This window comes from Trachinotus anak, unplaced genomic scaffold, assembly GCF_046630095.1.
Source record: "Trachinotus anak isolate AG129_WGS33_773 ecotype Australia unplaced genomic scaffold, CSIRO_AGI_Tana_v1 ptg000005l, whole genome shotgun sequence".
Classification (NCBI taxonomy): Eukaryota; Metazoa; Chordata; class Actinopteri; order Carangiformes; family Carangidae; genus Trachinotus; species Trachinotus anak.
In genome coordinates this window covers 2,271,135-2,290,990 of record NW_027273856.1, presented here as the reverse complement: position 1 = coordinate 2,290,990, position 19,856 = coordinate 2,271,135, and the positions used below count along the sequence as shown (strand labels likewise).

The 19,856-nt window shown below is 42.4% G+C and overlaps 2 protein-coding genes across 6 annotated transcripts in view; one reads left to right on the top strand and one right to left on the bottom strand.

The window, feature by feature from the left end:
• Positions 1-602: 602 nt before the first annotated feature.
• LOC139621313 (myelin transcription factor 1-like) lies at positions 603-5,590 on the bottom strand. Of its 4 annotated transcripts, XM_071477673.1 has the most exons (6): positions 4,547-5,587; positions 2,701-3,233; positions 1,903-1,927; positions 1,758-1,825; positions 1,435-1,646; positions 615-1,337 (listed from the first exon to the last, which is right to left on the bottom strand). In XM_071477673.1, the coding sequence occupies exons 1-4, from the start codon at positions 4,848-4,850 to the stop codon at positions 1,812-1,814; spliced, it is 876 nt and encodes a 291-aa protein (XP_071333774.1). In that variant the 5' UTR covers positions 4,851-5,587; the 3' UTR covers positions 615-1,337; positions 1,435-1,646; positions 1,758-1,811. The 4 variants fall into 4 exon arrangements, with proteins under 4 accessions (XP_071333771.1, XP_071333770.1, XP_071333773.1 ...); XM_071477670.1 differs by having other exon boundaries at positions 603-1,337; positions 1,903-3,233; positions 4,547-5,585; XM_071477672.1 differs by having other exon boundaries at positions 610-1,337; positions 1,758-1,927; positions 4,547-5,590.
• An 836-nt stretch (positions 5,591-6,426) lies between these two features.
• Positions 6,427-19,856, top strand: part of dennd4c (DENN/MADD domain containing 4C) — a 34,495-nt gene continuing 21,065 nt past the window's right edge. For both annotated transcript variants that reach the window (XM_071477653.1, XM_071477652.1), the window contains exons 1-2: positions 6,427-6,723; positions 19,130-19,440. In XM_071477653.1, coding sequence (XP_071333754.1) covers positions 19,142-19,440 — 299 coding nt within the window. In that variant the 5' untranslated portion in view covers positions 6,427-6,723; positions 19,130-19,141. The remainder of the gene's footprint in view (positions 6,724-19,129; positions 19,441-19,856) is intronic.

Below are 19,856 nucleotides of genomic sequence, written 5' to 3'. Positions count from 1 at the left end.
AATAGAAATCTGTTCTAGAAGATTTTCCACCACTTTCATTATTCTCCTCTAAATCATATCAAGGTGACTCCGCATGCAGAAAGGTTCCTAATATCTTAATCACACGTATTAGAAAAATGAAAAAAAAAAAACCATGTTCATGCATGATAGCAAGTAAAAAGTATGCAGACTAAAGGCATGAGTTTTATGTTTTGGTCTTGATTGGAATGAAGCATGTCTGTTGAATCAATGATCTTCGGCTCATGTGCTTATGGATTAACTGGGATGAAACTGGAGCTCAGTGGAGGACAGTTCATAAGAACGTTTACTCAACTTTTGCACTCTTTTACTTATTATACTTTAATATTTCCATTTAGTAGTATTCCATATATGATTTATAAATCATCAGCGGAAACAGTGGATGAATAACCTCTCTGGCCTTTTAACAGTGATGTGTCGAAAGAATATTTCTATCGTTCTCTGTGGCCACTTGTGAAGTCCTCAGTTTAAAGGCCTCTGGTGACACATATGATTGTAGAGGCATTTTACCGTCTACAAAAGTGGTCTTTTTTTTTTTTTAACTTAAACACCAAACCAGTGAACAACAGGCAATGTATGTGTACACTGTATGTATGATCTCTGTATAAGGACATGCACTGCCCCAAAGTACATGCAAACAATATCACTTATCAGAACCAGGTCACAGGGAGGATGGTGCCAATCCCAGCTGACATTCGGCGAGGGCGGGGTACATCCTGGACAGGTCACCAGTTTATCACAGGGCTGGTATATAGAGACAAACAACCATTCACACTCACATTCACACATACAGACAATTTACAGTCACCAATTAACCTAATGTGCGTGTCTTTGGACTGTGGGAACCCACGCAGACACGGGGAGAACATGCAAACTCAGAGCCTTCATGTCAAATGAAAAGCAACACAAAATAAATCATAATATCCACAATATTTATTTCTGCATCACACATGAACAAGTATACAATTATTACAAAAGGTTTGTCTTCCATTCATTTCACTGTACTATTAAAAAGACAAACAGTTTATATAATATGTTACAATTTGCAATGATTTTTTTATTCTCATTTAACTTGAACTGCTGGTGTCTTTTTCTTGACTGTCTTGATTTCTGTACACAAATGGCGGCAGATGACGAGCTTTCTGTGTGTCAGTGAGTGTGTGTGTTTGAGGAGTTTCCCAAACCCATCAGCACAGAAGAAGCAGAAAGTGAAAGCTCCCTCTGTGCAGGAAGGCAGGACGCTCCTCAGCCTCTGGACCGATGGCTGGAGAGAGTGGTGACTGGCAGTGAGTACGGCGCCGACAATGGTTCAATGGACCCTACAAGAAATATCAACATATGTATCGTTAACTTCAGCTCATTACCACTTTATGTGACTGTTGTTACCTGTCTAGTCTCACTGAGGGGATTACTTACTGAGCCCACTGACACGCAGGCCACCACTCTTCACCAGTGGGTCCTGTGGTCATCCATCCTTCTGTCTGCTCTGGAAGTTGGGTTTCGGTCTCTCGCCGTCGCTTCTTGGAGGTTGATGCAGAGCTTATACTGTATCCTAAAGGCTGGGAAAAGCCACTCTCTCTGCTGACTGCAGCCAATCAGGGGACGCGCTCCAGCCTCCACAGCTCCACCTGTAACAACAAGAAACATCGTCTTTGACGGTCACTGAAGTGCGATGACGGCCTCAAGAGTACAAAAAACAGACCAGAGAGAATGAATAACCGGTGACTTATCAATCTTACCACAGCTGATAGTGAAGCAGGGTTGGCACTGGACTGCAGGGATGTTGGTGTGGTTCAGCTCTCTATACCTGTGAAATAATACATTCAAAAATACAACAAAGTAAAATGAATAATCTAAGTGATATTAATATTGTCCTTAACTTACCTTTGCTTGGTGTAGCCATCTTCACCTAAAAGAGAAAAAAAAACATTCAACATAACTGAGTCAATATATAATCTTTGAATAATTAAATATGTAAAATGAAGGAAACTTCTGTTAATGTTTTCATTAACAAATAACTTACCTCTGGTACAGACATTTGCACTTAACCTATTCTTACTTTTTACATATTCGTATCTTATCTAAATCTTATTCTAATACTTATATTTATTCTTATATTTATGCTTATACTTATACTTAAACTATACTTATACATTTACTTATACTTATACTATACTTACACCTTTACTTATTTGTATTCTTATACTTATTCTTACACTATAATTATTCTTATACTTATTCCTTATCTTACTCTAATACTTATTCATATACTATACTTATACTTTTACTAATTTATATTTTTACACTATTTGTTACACTATAATTATTCTTATACTTATTCCTTATCTTATTCTTATACTTAAACTTATTCCTATTCACATATACAAATAGGCCCTGGTGCAAGACGCTTCACAGGGCACTCACAGCCCTGCCAGACACAAGGGCTACCTGGGGCATTGTTAGCCCTACCACTTGCAAAGAGTGTCCAGGTTTTAACCCTGCTGCTTCATGCAGCATTCCAGGGGGACATCCCTAATCGGAGTCGCTGTCGTCAAGCCACGGTGGCAAGTGAGCACGACTAAGCCAGGGTCTTCTGGTTGTGGAAGAGATGAGGCCTGAGGTTGAAGGAGCTGACTCCTGAATGCTTCCCTCGAAGTCCCATCTGTGCCTCTTGACACTTACCTGCTCGCTGGGGCTAACCTCCCTGCTCCTCTTTGTAGAGGAGCCGTGGCCTGATGTTGAGGCAGCAGGGTCTTCAGGGGGTCTTGAGGGTTCTGCAACAGGGCCACAGGGACCAGCAAGAGGAGACACTTGGGGCAGTTGCTCCTCAGGAACCTCTCTGTGTAGCAAATGAGCAAGATGAGGAGGAAAAACTGGTCGGAAGTTATCGTCATCGTCATCTTCTTCATCCTCATGAAGGGTGTCGTAACCAGAATCCTCACTGGTCCAGTCTTCCAGTCCCTCAAGATCGTCATCATCATCGTCATCACGCTCCTCCTCCACCTCCTCTTCTTCAGTATCCATGAAGTGGTCTTCCTCATCATCTTCAGAGAGTGGAGGAATGCCGTCACCTCGATCTTCATCCTCATCGATAACCTCACGGTCCTCTTCCCTATCTGAAGAGATGCAGACTGGGAGATCGTCGTCCACAAACCAGATGACTTCAGGAGGGCCATCTTCTTCAGGACGTAGAACGACGGCCCGAGAGGAGCCACCTGAGGAGAAAAATTTAAAGCAAATGAAAACTTGATTTCACAGCTGAACAATGTCATGTCATAACATCATAATATCAGCTCTGTGGGACAGAGTAAGGAAGTCACTGTATAACCATTATGTAACTCAGATTGCACTACATGTGTTCCTAGCCCTTTAACAAGTTCTGGCAGTGTCATTTTGAACAGAGGAGGGCATGGGAATGATTTTATACTGCACTCACATGAGAAAGTGATGGCCAAGTCACACATTAACACGCTGACGTACACAAAACTTTTACAGCAGCAAGCTCCTCTATAACCTCACATTCTCTTTGTAGGAAGTGAACAAGTAAACAAAATGAGGGATAATAATAATACATTTCTTTTGTAAGTGCCTTTCAAGACACCCAAGGACTACTACTACTACTTCTACTATGACTACTACTACTACTACTACTACTACTAATAATAATAATAATAATAATAATAATAATAATAATAATAATATTTTTTTATTATTAGGCGCACATAAACAATGCTTTATCACTCGAGGACTAAGAGCGCACAGCTTTTACGCACAGCTCTTCTCACTTTCCTTTGGATATGGATTCAGAACCAGCCCACAGAACTATATGTTCCAATGTTTCCATGGGCAAAGGCCTCTCTTTGGCACCACCAGAGCAGGGTGGGAACATCGGTGTTTATTACTGAAGCAGACCATATGGTTTTCAAATAGACCTATGTTATACGTTTTGAGCTGCGTGCGTCTTTACGCACAAGTGAACTGAAAATGACTCGATACTTAAGCTTCAGATACATTTTAGTTCAAGCTTCAACCATTAAAACCAGTGAACTGGGTCCCTGATGGTGCGGACACACCTGTGCGTCCCGACGTTCTGACGTTCACCCCTAAAGGTTCCATCGTCTCCATGGTGCACAAGAAAACCATATTTTGGCATTTTATGAATTTTGGCCCGGTCGCCATCTTTTTTCCAATAATTTGGATGCAAGATTTGGAAAAAATTGATAATCTCAAACCAAAATAACAGTGGTTTCAAAGTGAAACACAATTGTTCATACATTCCGCAGCCCTCCCGCGATATTTAGTACATTCTGTCCATAAAAAAAACTATTTACACAGAGAAGTCGTCGAGTAAATGTTTGTTTTCACTAAATCTGTGTTTTTCCAACAGGACAACTAACATGATGTCAACTGTCCACCTTTAAATGTAACAAAATACATTTACTTTTTTACTTAGGGAGCTTTAAATAGTTTTAGCAAGACAGATTATTGAATTTGTAATAAAGAAAGCATGAATATATGTTTGACCCACCTGCACGGTGGTAGTCCAACTCATGGGCGACTCCAGTCAGGAGATGTCCCCCGACGGGCAGCGGCCTGCTGGGGGCCATGTTCAGGGTGGTGGGTTTTCCTGGGTGGTGTTGATCCAGAAGTTTTTTGTTTTGAAAAAGAAAAAAAGAAAAAGAAAAACAAGACCAACAAGATCCGGTGTCCAGGTAGTTGTCTTCCAGCAGCTTAAATCCTCCAAGTGGGCCGCAGAGTTTATATAGCCTCGTCTGGGTCATAGTTCTGTTGCCATGACACTGACGCACACCTGTACGTGAGATTCTTCTCATTCTTTATTTATTATTTTATACTAATGTTTTCTTTTATATTTTCTTTGTTTTATATTAGTTTATATTTGTATTTATTTATTTTTACATTTTGAAGGATAATTCTTTTTCCTCCCTCGCACACCCTGTGAGGCCATGTGTTCACGTGTAAGAGGACATGCACTAATTCATTTCTAAGACTCTGACAGTTACTTGAAATAAAGGAAACCTGTTTTTATTTCCGGACACAAATGCCATGAAGACAGCACATGGCTTAGCACAGTTTTAAATCTCATCAGATTGCTGTCATTAACCTCATACAAACGTAGCCGGCGTCCATGCAGCAGAGGCAGGCAGGCTCATACACAAGAAGGACTTGAAAGGGCCCCAGGAAGGAAGGCGTGATGCTGACACAGCAGCTGTTGAAAACCCTCAGTATATTTCCAAGTTCTCCATGTACACGAGTGTCTGAAAGTCCCTGCAGTCTCAAGCAGATGTGGAGCTGCATGGTGTGGGTCGTCACTGGCTGACTTGGTGTGTTTAGGCTTGTCCATTTTTTTGCATTGAATATTAGATACAACACATCAGATGGTGAAACGACTACAGGATGGGCCTGGGGCCACTATGACGGTCCTCTTACACCTGTTGCTTGTTTTTATTTGGGTGCAAGTCCTGCGACCTTAAGGTGGGGGGCGCCAGACACTCAGCAAAACCGCGGAACAAGAGAAAAAAAGTGAGTCAAGGCAGCAGTGAAGTCTCAGAGAAAGCGGGAAGTAAAGCCATTTCACTTTCACAATAAAAATAAATAAATGAAAATAAAAACATTTATCAAAAACAGCTGAAACTTCATCTCATTCATTTTCCATTCTTTCCATACCCTACCAAACCAAACGGGGAGATATAAAGCAAAACAATCTAGAAAAATAGGCTCCAGGCTACAGAGTGTACCATTAATTGCAGAAGAGTTGAGTTTAAGGTATTACTTTATTGATTACCAGTGGGGAAATTCATGTTACAGTAGCACAAAAAAAAAACAACAAAAAAACAAAAACAGAAGCTATATACACACTTTGTATGAAGAAATAAGATATAATGAGTCTAATAGCACAACTTAAATTAATACTAAGGATATAATAATTATGCTGTATATACAAAATATATGAAAAAAAGCATCAGTGTGTTACGTATAATACATATACAATGTACTATACACTATAGATATAAATGTAGAATATAACATACATAAAATAATATATGATATATAATGTATGATATACATGTTCTTTTATGTATTTTAATGTGATGTTATTATTATTTTAAATGTATTTATTTATTATTGTTATTATGTAATAGCTGTCTTCTAAAGTATGGTACGAGTGCTACTATACTACTACTATCAATAATAATAATAACACAAAACATACTTTAAGAGTGGATAGATAAATAAATGGCAACCTGCGAAACGTTTTCTGCTCTGTTTACTTTGAAAAGACAAACCGGAAGATGGTGGTTTCATGCCGGGGAGCTTCACGGCGCTCCCTGAGGCCAGCCTGTGTCAGCTGCGGTAGCCTCTCCTCTTCTCTGGGCGGTTCCAGTCTGAGAGAGACGTTTCGGGGGGAAAGCTCACCAACAAAACTATCCGCTCAGACACAAACATGGCGCCTGCCTCCACCGACAACTTCAGATGAGAGTGTGGCGAAGAAGTGGCCAGCGAAGTTTCCAAGCGGTATTTCGGAGTGGCTCCTTTTTTGCGCGCCGTCCTGGTTTAACCTGTTTCTGTTTGCACAGATAAAATTAAAAAAAAAAAAAAAAAAAAAAATACGGAATATATCAAGCGGGTGAAAACAGCAAGTTGCCTTCATGTCAACATTGTCTCTCGCTGCAGTGTAAACAGCTGGTAAGTGCTCCTATTTTCGGGCAGGGAATAGCGGACTCTGGGCTGAGTTTAATGGCACTTGGTCTATGTTAATGTGACTTTAGCTGTGTATAAGTAAGGTCCGCCGCTGAAAATGCCTTTTCCTGGTGTTGCGCCGCTTCGACACTTTTCATCGTGTGTTATCCAACCGCGGAGAGAGAGAGAGAGAGAGGGAGAGAGAGAGGGAGCCACGTATCAAGGCACAGGCTTGATCACAGGAGGACATTTCTTTTGTTGCATGCACGGCGATGTGTGTTTCCTGCATCAAAGTTGACCGACTTGTGGGTCGGATGCAACAGTTGGGAACATGACACCCCCCCTTCCGCCTCCTCTCCTCCTCTTCGGGCCCTCCGTGACGCCTGATCATCAGACTCTGCTCTCCTGGAGCCAGTCTAACCTTGCAGGTGTCTGTCCGCCCGCAGCCCTACTCACAAACTGAATTTCCTGCCTGAAATAAAAGAGAAACTTGGATAGAACTGACTTCAGTAAGGGGGGGGGGGGTTTGCAGCTGAATACACTCATGATCAGGAACTGTTAACCTGACTTCCTTTTGGGCATGTGGCTTGCTCCCATCCAGAAACTTTTCTTTCTCAGTATGCGTGTTCTGTGAACCCTAAACCTGGGACACAGAGTTGTGTAAGATGCTCCTGTTGGTTTTGTGGCTGTGTGTGTGTGTAAGGGGGGGGGGGGGCAGGGAAGCACGTCTGCCACTGAATGCTACACCAAGGTGCTCACATATCTATGCCTCAGCACTTGAGTGTTTGCCAGCCTGCAGGAGTCTATAAGCCCTGAGGGCAGCAGAGCACTCCCTGCTCCAGCTTCCTATCACCATTTTGGTGATTCACGGCGTTCATGTGAGGTTCCTGTTATGACAGCCGTGGCACAAGTCCCAGCAGAGCCGAGGATGGCACTTCCTCTGGTATTGTACCGATGGCATTCGTATTTTCATGTAGGTGATTTACCACCTGAGGTGGCAGCATGAATCACCAGATTGTAACAGAATAACTGAGGCTTGTGGAGGGGGGAAAATTGTGGAAATTGCTCTGGTGGAAAAGCATCAGCACTGAGCCGCTGACACGTGGAAACATAGCAGGAAAATCTCTTCCTTGACCTTGGCTCGGCCTGACAGCCGCTGGAAAAGGGGAGTGGAGTGAATGTTGCCTCCTCCTAACGGCTGCAGGCAGAAGCTATAAAGTGGGTCATGGCTGCACTGTGGCTTGTGTACATTGAACTTGCACTTTGTCTCCGCTGCTGCCCAGCCAAAGGCTCTGTCAGGTGACCGAGCAAATGAAGCAGATTGGTCAAGGGAGCTGCAACAGGCTGTTGAAGGACTCTGTAGCTGCCTCGGCAAAAGTCAAATAGGATTTTGAAGAGTGTGAGAGAAGGCAGTCATTCATTCTGTGGCACAGTGTCTGAAATGTCAGGTTGCAACTACTTTTATCAAATGGCACTAGAACCACTTCCGCTCCAGCCATCGCCTCAGCTGACACTGTCCTCTGATTTATACACTTTAACTGGCACTAATTTCCTCCAGGACTTCCACTGGGACTGACATTTCTAGGCCAATTCATTGCCTGCACTTGTGCTGACATTTCAGCTCGTTCATCTCCAACTCTTTTCAGAGCTTTCACTTTCACTGATGCTTTAACTTTTTTGTGAAGAAAGTCTTCGTCCATAAGGAGGTCTGAGGTCACTGTCAGCGACACAATGGCATCACCCAGAGCTGGTAGGGCGTCATTGTCTGCCCCAAGGACACTTCAGCAACCGTGATCTTCTTCCTCAGCATTGCTATTACTGCTATGTGCGTTTTCACATGCTGTTTCTACATTAGAAGCAAGAATAGCTGCAGATTTGATGCTGAGATTACTGACAGTACAAGTCCCCGGGCTTGCTGTGCCAATACTTAGTTGACTCTTCAGTGCATTTTGCTTAACTGCTTGTTTGCATGTCTGAACATACATTAACTCCCGATTGTTGTCTCTAGCCAAGGAGCAACAACAAGGATCTTGTAATGCAGCCAAAATCCCTCTCAGGTGACCTGTGTCCTTCCTCCGACTCCTGCACTTTGGCGTGATGTGCCAGTAGTGTTTTAGTCATCTTCTTTAAGCAGGCCTGGGTCTCGGCTGGTTTAAGCCCAGCTAGTTAGTAAGGGCAATGAGTTTGCCCTCTCTCCCTTCTCCTCAGAGTGGAAAGAATGCTCTCTGTCTGCCGGGCTGTCACGCTCCAGGAGGGAGGCAGTCTTGTGACGTTTCTGCTGGGCTCGGCCTCGCAGCTCTGAGCTGCCTCTCGTCGTCCATCTCCGCTGGTTGTTTTTAATTGAAGAAAGTCGTATTTTACAGCAGTTCGCTGTCCCCGTCTGACCTTCTCATCATGTTGTAGGAGGCGTGACCTACCTGCTGCTGTAAGGCTGTGCAGGCAGCAGTTTTTTTTTTTTTACTTTTGACCCAGTTCAGAAAACACTTAAAGCGTGACACTTTCTTTTGAAAACACACCTGCCTCTGACATCAGGTGAACAGGTCTATGCAAAACGTAGAAAAGTAGAAATGTTCTGCTTCAGTGGTTTGGGTTTGAGCCACCTCTGCCATGACAGCTTGTAGCCACTGGTTGCTGCTGCTTGCTTTGACGTTATCTTGCAAAACCTTGACCAAGGATCCAGTGCAGTGAGATTGCTGTTGGATTAACAAAGATAAAACTAAAGAAATATGAGAAGGGAACAGCCTTCAGTGGATGTCTGTTACAGTGTTTGATAAATATGTGACATTTGCAGTCTACAGCGTCTAAAATGTGAAAAATTACCTTGATGACAAATTGATGTGATGTGTGGCATAATTTCTAAGGAAGTTAAATTATTTTTTTTTACTTTAGTAAATGGGTATTTGTCATTTGAGACTAGAGTTGTTACATTACTAGTATTGGAGATGCCTCAGATGCTGTTTAAAATACTGGAAGAGCAACCCTATTACTGCTCTTTTTTTTTTTGTTGTTTTTTTTTAACCCAATGGTATCAGATCAATACTGTGAATATCGGCCAGTACACAAGCTCAGGTATTGGAATCGCTATTAGGAAGGAAAAGATGGTATCAGAACATTTCTATTTCAGACAATTCTATATAGTCATTGATTAAAAATAGTTAGCAGCTGTCGAATATTATGCTGTATATTATCGCTGTGTGTTTTTTAATGTGAACATGTTTTGTTTCACACCCTACAAATATCAGCACAGTGTGTCAGTGAGACAACAGAAATGTTGTGCTCAGTCAGAGCTGAGGAAATTCAAACAGAGCAGCCATCGCCCAAAGGAACAAAACAAAACAGCCTGTAGGAAAAACAACTATCTGTTGACGATCCGTTCAGTCTGTTATCAGTTTGATTTGGCAGTCAGATACGTATTCTGAGGAGCGCGCTGACGCTATCGCCACCCCCTAAATGAAATTGGATTTTACATATTGTGTCTGTTAGGAAAAAAAAGAAAAAAAAGAAAGCACGAACAGCTGCCATGGTAAAACAAACAGGACTGAGGGACAGAGTTCACAGTGAGTCTTTTGCTTTGTTGAGGCCGTGCAGAGCGACAGAGACGTTGTTAGCATATGGATGTGATAGTGGCAGACTATCACACAAGCTTATCTGGAGCCAAAAGGCAGATAGACGGAGAACGCTCCACCTCTCACTCAACAGCAAACATTAAACAGTGAGATATATTTCCTGCCTTTTTCAAGTGCACTTGAGGATGTTTTTTTTGTAAGAAGTTTTATTTCTTCTTCTCCTCCGTGTTGTGAACTGAAGGCTGATGTGGCTCACTCAGCCAAGTCGGGCTGGTAGCTTCATCACAACATGCTGTTAGGATTAATTAGCAGGGTGGGGTATTTACAGACCACAGTTTAACAGCCAACCATGTGCTCACATACTCTAGCTTTCGCCATATGAGTTTAATCACACAGCGACTCCACTGGCTTTCATTTGAGTTCATCTCCCCTCCATCAGACCCACGCTGCATCTCAGAAGGAACACAGAGCGTTGGTTTTTCTGTGGTCGCTGCCTTGTAAAATGGAGGTTTCGTCACCTCATTGGCACCTTGTGCTCAGCCTGGCCTCCACCACTGACAGCACACTGTGATGACAGGTAGTGCGGAGGGCCACTTTGCTCTTCAGATCCTCCGAAGCCCAGAGCCACAGAGTGTCACTTGAGGCTGACACGCAAGCGTGGCTCAGCGGCTGCCACTGGAGCTGAAAGGACAGTCTGTCGGAGGCTATTAAAGCTGAAATGAGATTTCCTGTCCCTTTGACAAATTTTCTTTTTACTATTTTTTTGTGTCAGTGGGCATTGCTGAACTTTCAGGAATGAGTTTAAGTGCACTCCAGCCCTGTTGCATGGAGATGAATCACACAGTAGAAGGGTGGATGAGACGAGTCAGCCTGACCTGCTGCTCTGTTCAGTCTGCTCATTGATATGATGACTGCATGTGTACACACACTTTTTATTTTTTATCTGCTGTGTCCAACATAAAGTACATGACAGATGTGTGTGTCATGCTCAGCTGCTGTTTTGGGCAAGCTGCAAGTGGATCTGCAAGGCAGGGCTCCTCCTGAAATAACCGAGACAGACACAGCACTGTCTGTTGTCCAGCATTACACACGCAAAACACACACACTTGTGCATGCGCACACATGCAGGCAGGCTCTTTCACCCCTGGGGAACGAGCCTCCAGGCTCTTTTGTGTGAAAAGGATGAGATCATCCTGGGGCAGACCATGGGGGGATGGAGTAAGGGGTTTACACACAGTATACTTAAAAAGAGAAATCTCTCTTTCTGTGTCTGTCTATGTCTCTTTCGCTCTAGCTCTCTGGCTTTGCTTAAATTGAATTTGGCACCGTGGTTGCTAAGGGCCTCACCAGGTGAATGCCATTCACACCAGTCATGTGCAGCAAATGAATAAACATCAGGTTTGGTACACAAGAATGCGAGGAGTAGGACCTCCCCAGTTTTATTTATGGCAGCTGAAGAGTTTTCCCCTGCCCTCAGGGGCTGTCGGGCTGCACAGCCAACCTTTGGCACATTTGCAAGCAAGTTAAGACCAGTGCCACCGCTGAGGAACAAGACTTTCCAGCAGAGGAAAACCACAGGCCTTGAGGAATGACTCAGTCAGGAGTTTAGTAGTAAAAGGGATCACAGACTTCATTGTGATCACCAGGTGTTACCTGTTTTTTCATAGCCTACACATTAGATACCTTTAATAGCACAGATTTGCACATAAGTGTTAATCATGTCATGTCTTACTACTCTGCAGCGGTAATGTGTGCCTCTGTACTACTAGTCAGTGATTTCAAAAAGAAAAGACTATTGTACTAGAAGCAGTGACTCATTGCATCTTGTTGTATTGCGTTACACCTCCCAAAACACTTGTCTCTCTAAATGATAACAGAGCAGCTTGAAGGTTCAGATAATATGACAAACACGTATTGGTACATCTTTTACCCCACACCTGCTAAACTAAAACTGCTGTTGCTGTTTTCACTTCAAATCCATCTGGCCTTCAAAAGCAGTCAGCAGCGATGGTTTAGACAGTGAGATCATCATTTGAATGTTGTTCATTTATTAGCTTTTTTCCTGATTGGTGAACTTTAGCACTAATAATCATTTGCATCATCATTGACAGTAAAGAGAAATATCAGAGAGTTAAAAAGTAACGCGTGGTCCCATCACATCAGTGAGGCCTGAGCGGTAAATGCTGCTCTGCATTATGGACATCAGCAGTACCACTATCAGTGCAGAGAGTAAGTCGCCCTGTTTGCAGCCGTGTGTATAGGATGTCTCTGCTGTTTCTATTGATTGCAAAATTGCACCAATCGAGGTCAAATGGTTAAAGTGACGGTTTGAGCAAGAGGTGAGCCCTGTGGATGGGAAAGTCTGTTTTTGTTAATCCAGGAAATGAGATACCTTTCAGATGAAGTCATCTCATTACAGTGATCTAAAAATTATGCAGGAAATCCAGTGTAACCATTAAATATTTCCGCTCATTCTGTGAAAAATTGTGCACAAAACACAAGCAGAAATTTTAAAGGGCTGCAGCTAATTATTATATTCTTGATTTAGTGAAACAGTGAAAAATGTCTACTACAAAATACGAGGACACAGGATGACCTTTATTAAAATACTGTTTTTTTCCAACCAACCGTCCAAAACCCCAAAATATTCATTTAGCTACAATGTAAGAGCAAGAAAAGCTGCACATCCTCACATCTGAAAAGCAGGACCCATCAAATGTTTGGATTTCTGCTTGTGAAATGACCAACCATTGCTGCACTAAGAGTAAATATCATGATATATCCTGTCATAATTGGTTGATACTATATCATGTCACTCTGGCCAAACATAGTCTGAGCTGATTCTTGTGATGAATCAACACCAAACTGAAAGTGTGCTGGAGACTAGACTTTCAGAATTCATAGCAACAGGGAAGCCAGAAACCAGGTTCACAGTGAGCGGTCTGAATATGTGTCCACCACGGCTTCATAATGTTTTTCTGTCACGGTCCACAGTGACCTTACTCCCTGAGTGCAACCCAGACAAAGAGTGTGACACTCGATCATCGGGGCGCAGGAGTAACAGAGGAACAGGTTTTCACATGGGAAGGGAGGGGCAGAGCACAACCTTTAGAGGCAGGGGCTCAAGTTACAACACAGGACTTCATACAGTGGAAATCCAGTCCAAAGAAGCTTCACCATTTTTGCCCCGAGTTTCCCTGAACGTTTGTCCATCCTGCACGCTGTAACATGTCGTAATGTTATGTTCACCTCTGTTTATAGTCCTTTTAAAGCTTTTAGTCTAATTCCCTGTCAGCAATGTCACAGTTTATAGCCACTAGCATGTTTTATCTGCTCAACAGACATAAAAGTGAACAATAAAACAAGCCTTTTCTGCCATTTTATTTACTGTACGTCTAAAGATGAGACAGTAACGTCCTTCGGGCCTGATGGCAGACTACAGCTACACTGAACGTACCCTTGAAAGACTTGGAGATCAATTTTCTCAGCTAGAATAACAACTCGTTGCAGCTCAGGGTCGCGCGCGCAGCCTGGCATTGTTTGGGCTCGGTTGCCATGGCAGCATCAATGTTTGTCTATCATGGACTGTCACAAAGAGATGCTTGTATGGTAGTGGGGTTTGTGGTGGAGGCAGAGGGGGCTGCCATCCACAGTTGTGTGCACACCTAACGGCACTGGCTGTTTTAACTGCAGGGAGACATCATTGTAGGTTGGAGGTAATCGTTATTTGATGGTCGTCTGAATATGCAGATATCAGCACAGTGTATCAGTGGCAAAGCATTTTTTTTTTTTTACTGTATCATGTTGTGTTTACTGGCTGCCTTTGTCACAGTTTCTTCTCTATTGTACAGAAGTGATATAACATGACATATCACTGACTAATCCTACCACTAATGGTAACCTCTCCACAACGAATAATGTGTTGCCACTGTAATTCCCCATTTTCTTAGCGAGAACAGGAAATGACATGAAAACCTTAAATATCTTATCAATACATAATTTTCCTAAGTATCTAAAAACAGCCTGCTGCAGAAGCACCATTAACACAGCAGACTGGTACATTCACCAACACATAGATGCGATGCAGAATCAGCTGTGGTTGGGTTTTTACATGAAAGCAGGTATCAGTAGCTGTGTAACTGTGGAGGAGAAAATCAGCTGCAGTATGTGTGACTCTAAGCGAACACATGTATGAGTTTCAAATAATAACATTTGACCTGTTTTTTGAAACAAGTGAATGATCTAATCACATGAAAACAAGTCTAATCCCAGTTCATATAAGGGAGCAGTTCTGACGTGTGTTTAATGTTCTCTATAAAGTACAAGTTGATTCATTGGCTTGGTGAACATTCACAGGGCAGCATTCAAAGGCCAATCAGGAGCAAACAGATCTGCTGGCTACTCAGCAAAGTGTTTGTTTTTTTTTTTTGGTTTTTTTGCCTTTTTTTTAATGTTAACATTTCTTTGTTCCCTGCTGTGACACTTTGCGGTGATCTGTGCCCATGCTGTCGGAAAGCTGCATGACTCACAGACATGATGTTTTTCATACCAACGGTGCTGTTTTAGAGCAGATGAGATGTGGAGGCTAATGTTTATGACAGAGATTAAAATGCACATGTTGTGCAGCAAGCAGCAACCCAGGAGGCCTGAAGGTGCTCCTGAAGATGGAAAACTGAACATGGGCTTAGCAAGGAGAGGAGGTGTATTAAACACCAGGTATGGGTGACCCGGTAAGGTTGAAACCGGTCTGCATTTTAACCAACATGCCTGACTAAAAAGAGGCTTTTTAATACATCCCCCCTTCTTGCTCTGCCCGAAGAACGTTTCCTTTTCATTTCTTGACCAAAAATTGCTCCTTTTTTTTTCTGAGTGAGGCACTGCACCCACACACAATCCCTTCCTGCTGACTTGTGACCTGCTAATGCAGAAGAATCAGGCTTAAAATTAGGCAAGAGTAATTTAATATTGGGCACATGGTGAACTAATGCCTAATTTCATGTTTCCGATACATTATAGCTGCACCAACACTATTTGCAGTGCCATTAAAGAAAGCAAAAGTGTTTAAGTTTAGGTAAAGCAGGTTTAAAAATGGAATTAAAAATGACTTGCATTCAAGCTTTTTTAGCACCATGACTATTTCAGAAAGCTATGGAAATAAGGAACTTCAACAATTGCCACACCCAAAGCTATAAATTCAAAATATCTTCTTTTTTTACCTTGTTTGTGTCTCCTTTTCGGCCTCAGGCAATCTTTCCCTCGGTGACACGTGTGGACTGGCCTGATTTCTTCCAGTCTTTCATCGCAGATATAATCAATGATTTTATGTAAACAGTGGATGATGTTAATGTGCCACACAGACAATTATCACCAAATTTAGATTTTCCTCTCAGCTCTGCAGAGTTTTAAAGCCTCTTTCAGCTCTTTGTTTTGATTGACCAGCCCCCAACTTCACTGTTTAGGTTTAAAAGCTCTATGCACCCACTGTATGCTATCTTCTAAGCACAAAAACGGCACATAAACAAAGTTAGCGACCAGCTGGTGAAAACAGTGGAGCATTTAACATATAAATAGCCAGATATTTCCCTCAGTCATTAGTGGAGACTAAAAACAAAGCTAAAAGTAAGAGTAAATATTTGACTTAGATCAGAAACACCCCATAAATTCTAAATTAATGCTAATTTTATGTGAAAGGTAATTAGTAATTACAGTGTTAATATAGTTCAACATACTGTAAATGCACCACTGCCTAAGCTCATGTGTGTGACTAACATTTGAATGAGAGAAAGAAACCCACAGTTTCCCTCTAAAAACCATTATTAGTGCCAGTTTCAGAAACAGGTGCAATACAGGCCCAACTGTGACACACTGACTGAACCACACCCACGTTCTGAGTGTACAACAGACATGGGGACAGCACAGGTCAGCAGTCGGCCCCTAGTGGAACATGTAGATTAGAAGCTGGGACCCCTTCCAGTTACAGGACATACGTAGCTCTTGGTATAAACTGTACATAACAACCACCTTTAAAATCTCATTAAGACCCAGATGCACAACTGCAATGAATAATTGATTGATTTGCATTGGGTCTAGCTCTGTCATACTCTGGTGAATTGATATAATAAACTGGTGTGTTCCGTTGTGTGTGGAATATCAGAGTTTGGTTTTGGCTATAAACAGACATTCATTCACCCACACACACAGGAAGATCATCAAGGCACTGGTTAAACCACAAGAGTACATTTACTGGCCAAACTGGTGAGAGCACATTGAACAGCGCAGTTTGTTTTAAAGCAAATATAGTCTGAAAACAGCTTCTTTTTTTTTTTGCTTTTGAATAGGCTTTGGCCAGTGAGATGTAACCATGGATACAGTCCAGTAAATCTCTTCAGAGCAATAAGTCATAACACAGCTCTATGTCTGAGGATTGCTGTTGTGCATCATCATACAATTAGAGCATGAGCAGCATGGTTTTTTAGAGGAGTGGGACTGACAACATTTATTTATTTATTGTGTTGTCAAAAAACCACATCTGGAATCATTTGGGCTTGAACCAATTTTATTTACAAGAAAAAATAAAAACTGAAAGTCAGAATGAGTAAATGTCTTGTTATGGAAAAAAACAAAGCAGATTCATAGGGGTAGTCTCAGTTTAAAAAGTAAATATATATACTCACTACACCCACTCACACAGCGAATCACGAGGCTGATCCTGCTAGACATTTCTATTCATGCCTAACCTTTCTTCATTGATGCACTTTTATTGTCATTTTTGTTTGTGGAAAGTGGAGGTCGCCGAGCCTCTGACTGGACATGACATGAAACTGCATTGTTTTTGCAGCCTGAGGCTTGTGTTGATCCAGTCAGACTCTTTGCTCTTTGATTCGAGTGTTTTCCCAACATTGTTTTAAAGGGTAATGAAAAATGGGCCACATTCTGGGCAAATATCCAGCTACAGTTCTTCAGAGCTACCTGCACTGTAAGGTTGGCATTATACTTGAAACAAATTGATTTTGGCACGTTCACATAGGCAAAATGCCAAGTTTAAAACTGGCAAAATAGTGCTACATGTATCGTTGAATCAGTTAGGGTGTGATATCCTGCTCAAAACATTAATTTGACGATTTCTCACACACATCATGCCATTGTTGTGCAGAGTGCATGTTGTATGGCTGATAGGAATCAACGTCTCAGAGTCTAGAGAGTTTTTTTGGGGGGGGGGTTTTGTGGAAAATGTGTGTCAGCTGTTTGCTGTCTTGCTTTGGCTGAACAATTTTCCTCCCAGGCAGGTCAGTCTGCCTCCTACCTCCCCTTCCACAGCACAAGCCAACGGATGTCCTGCACTGTGGACGCTACCTACCATGCACTGCTCTCTCCTGCCCCCTACCCTCAGAGTAACATTGACAGCTCTCAAAAATATCTGCACTGTGGCTTCATGTTGACGTGACAGTTTTTTGCGACATGTGGTTCAAATTAAAGTCCAGAGTGGAAATGAACAGAAATGACAGAACAACAGTGGCCAGCATTAATCTGTATCGTGGAGTCCAGGGCTGTCTGTGCTTGTGCTTGCTGTGGCCTTACAACGAGGCTACTTTTTTTCTCTCTCTCTCTCTCTCTCTCTCTCTCTCTCTCGCTCTCGCTCTCGCTCTCTCTCTCTCTCTCTCTCTCTCTCTCTCTCTCTCTCTCTCTCTCTCTCTCCTGCCACAGCTGACTCATTGCTGGAAAAACTGAACTTCCTATGTGGGTCTTAACAGCTCTGTAATGTGGACATATTTGCTTTTAGTTTTCTCTTTCTTCTCAGACAACCGCACTTTGTGTGTCACTTTTGGCAAGACTTGATATAAGACAAGTGCTTTTCTTTGGCAGAGGAACACTTATTCCTTGCACCACAATATATAGAGTATAAATGATGAGCAGCTGCTTTAAATGTTCCCGAATCTCCCTTATTACACTCTTAAAATGCCTCTTAAATTCTTGCGAACTCTTACAACAAATTATGCATTTCTGGTGGTAAATGAGAGATTAATTTCTTAATCCAGAAGACTTTTTGATACAGTGATCAAAGGAAATATCCTACTTTAGTTAGACTGTTACTGTATGTATTATCAGTTTATATCTTGACTGCATTTTTTGTTATTATACCATTGCATCTTGCTTTGTAACTGTTTACTGAGTCACTCACATTTAGGAAACTCTAAATTTGGTATCATGACTCCAACTTCTTCTGTTAGTAAATGACAATAGCACATTTAGGCAGCAAGTGTCATTTTTAAAATAGTTTCCATCACTCAAGCCAAATTTGTGACCATATTTTAAGTCTTTTCCAGACATGGGTTCCTGCTTGATTTATGCTCCCAGTGACATTTCTGAGCATTCCTCTGGGCTCGGCAGTTCTCCCTTGGCTCTCTGTAGCCACCAGAGCTTTAACTCTCTCAACATGTTTGGAGCAGTGCGGTGATATACAATGACAAGAGTGTTTGTGCATCTCCACAGATCCAGTCCCTTCATTACCCCTTGTGTTTCCCCAGTTTGTTTGCTTCGTTGTCGTGCAGCAGTCTTAAAGGATCCTTTTATTGCCCTGGCCACAGTATTATTTAGCATTCTGGGTATGCTTGCATGCGTGGTCCATCCCACTATCCCAAAGAGCTTTGCTTTCACTAACATGCAGCGTGCTTGTTGGCTATAGCCTAAATACAGTATCTGGAGTGCTGTGGAGGACGCAGAGAATAGTTTAATGTCCTCTGGGAAACACGGTACAGGAGGGTTTATTGTCTGACGGAACAAATTTACTCTAGGTTTTATAAATGTCAGCCCATGTTAATCTCATATCTCTACTTTTTGCCTTCCAGGTACACCCAGCCATGATCGAGGACAAGGGTCACCGTGTGACCGACTACTTTGTGGTGGCCGGGCTAACAGACAAGTCCACGCCCTTGGAGCAGGATCTGTCAGAGACCAAGTCCAGCGGGCCCAAAGCGCCCATCACAGACTTGGCCATCATCAACAGGTCAGCAGGAGAAGCAGTGCCAGAGGGCTTCACGTGTATCGACAGCACCTACAGTGGCCAGCAAGCCAACTTAAATCATGGCAGTCTGAAGAGCCCCGAGCTGTTCCTGTGCTACAAGAGGGGTCGAGGGAAGCCTCCTCTCATTGACATCGGGTAAGTCAGCAGTTTGTTTATGTCAGTGTTTGTCATCTGGAACGTCCACATGCCTGTAGCAACAAGTGACTCATTATAAGTGGCTTAATTTATCAGTCGCTGGAAATGGATTCCACTGAGAGACCATACTCTCCATATATGTAACTTTTAACTGTTGATTACAGCTGGGTCTGAATCATTAATTTTAACATTAGAGGTAAACTAACTCTGGATTAACCTCAGATAATTTAAACCTGTTAACTCCCAAATCCTGTCTCTGCTGTTGTGCCTGAGCTACAGCAGACTCAGAGGCTCAGTGTGTCACTGTGATGGAAACAGGTTGGAAGAAGGAAGAAGAAAAAAAATCAACATGAGCGCAGCAATAACACATGATTATGTGTCCTGCAGCAGGGCTAAGTGCTAGCTAGCACGTCAAC

What these genes read in the sequence shown, in the direction of transcription:
- LOC139621313 (XM_071477669.1), bottom strand. Translation starts at nt 4,850, where the DNA reads ATGAGAAGAATCTCACGTACAGGTGTGCGTCAGTGTCATGGCAACAGA. An exon ending in GTTGGACTACCACCGTGCAG is followed by an intron (nt 3,234 to 4,546) that starts GTGGGTCAAACA and finishes TTTTCTCCTCAG; the next exon opens with GTGGCTCCTCTCGGGCCGTC.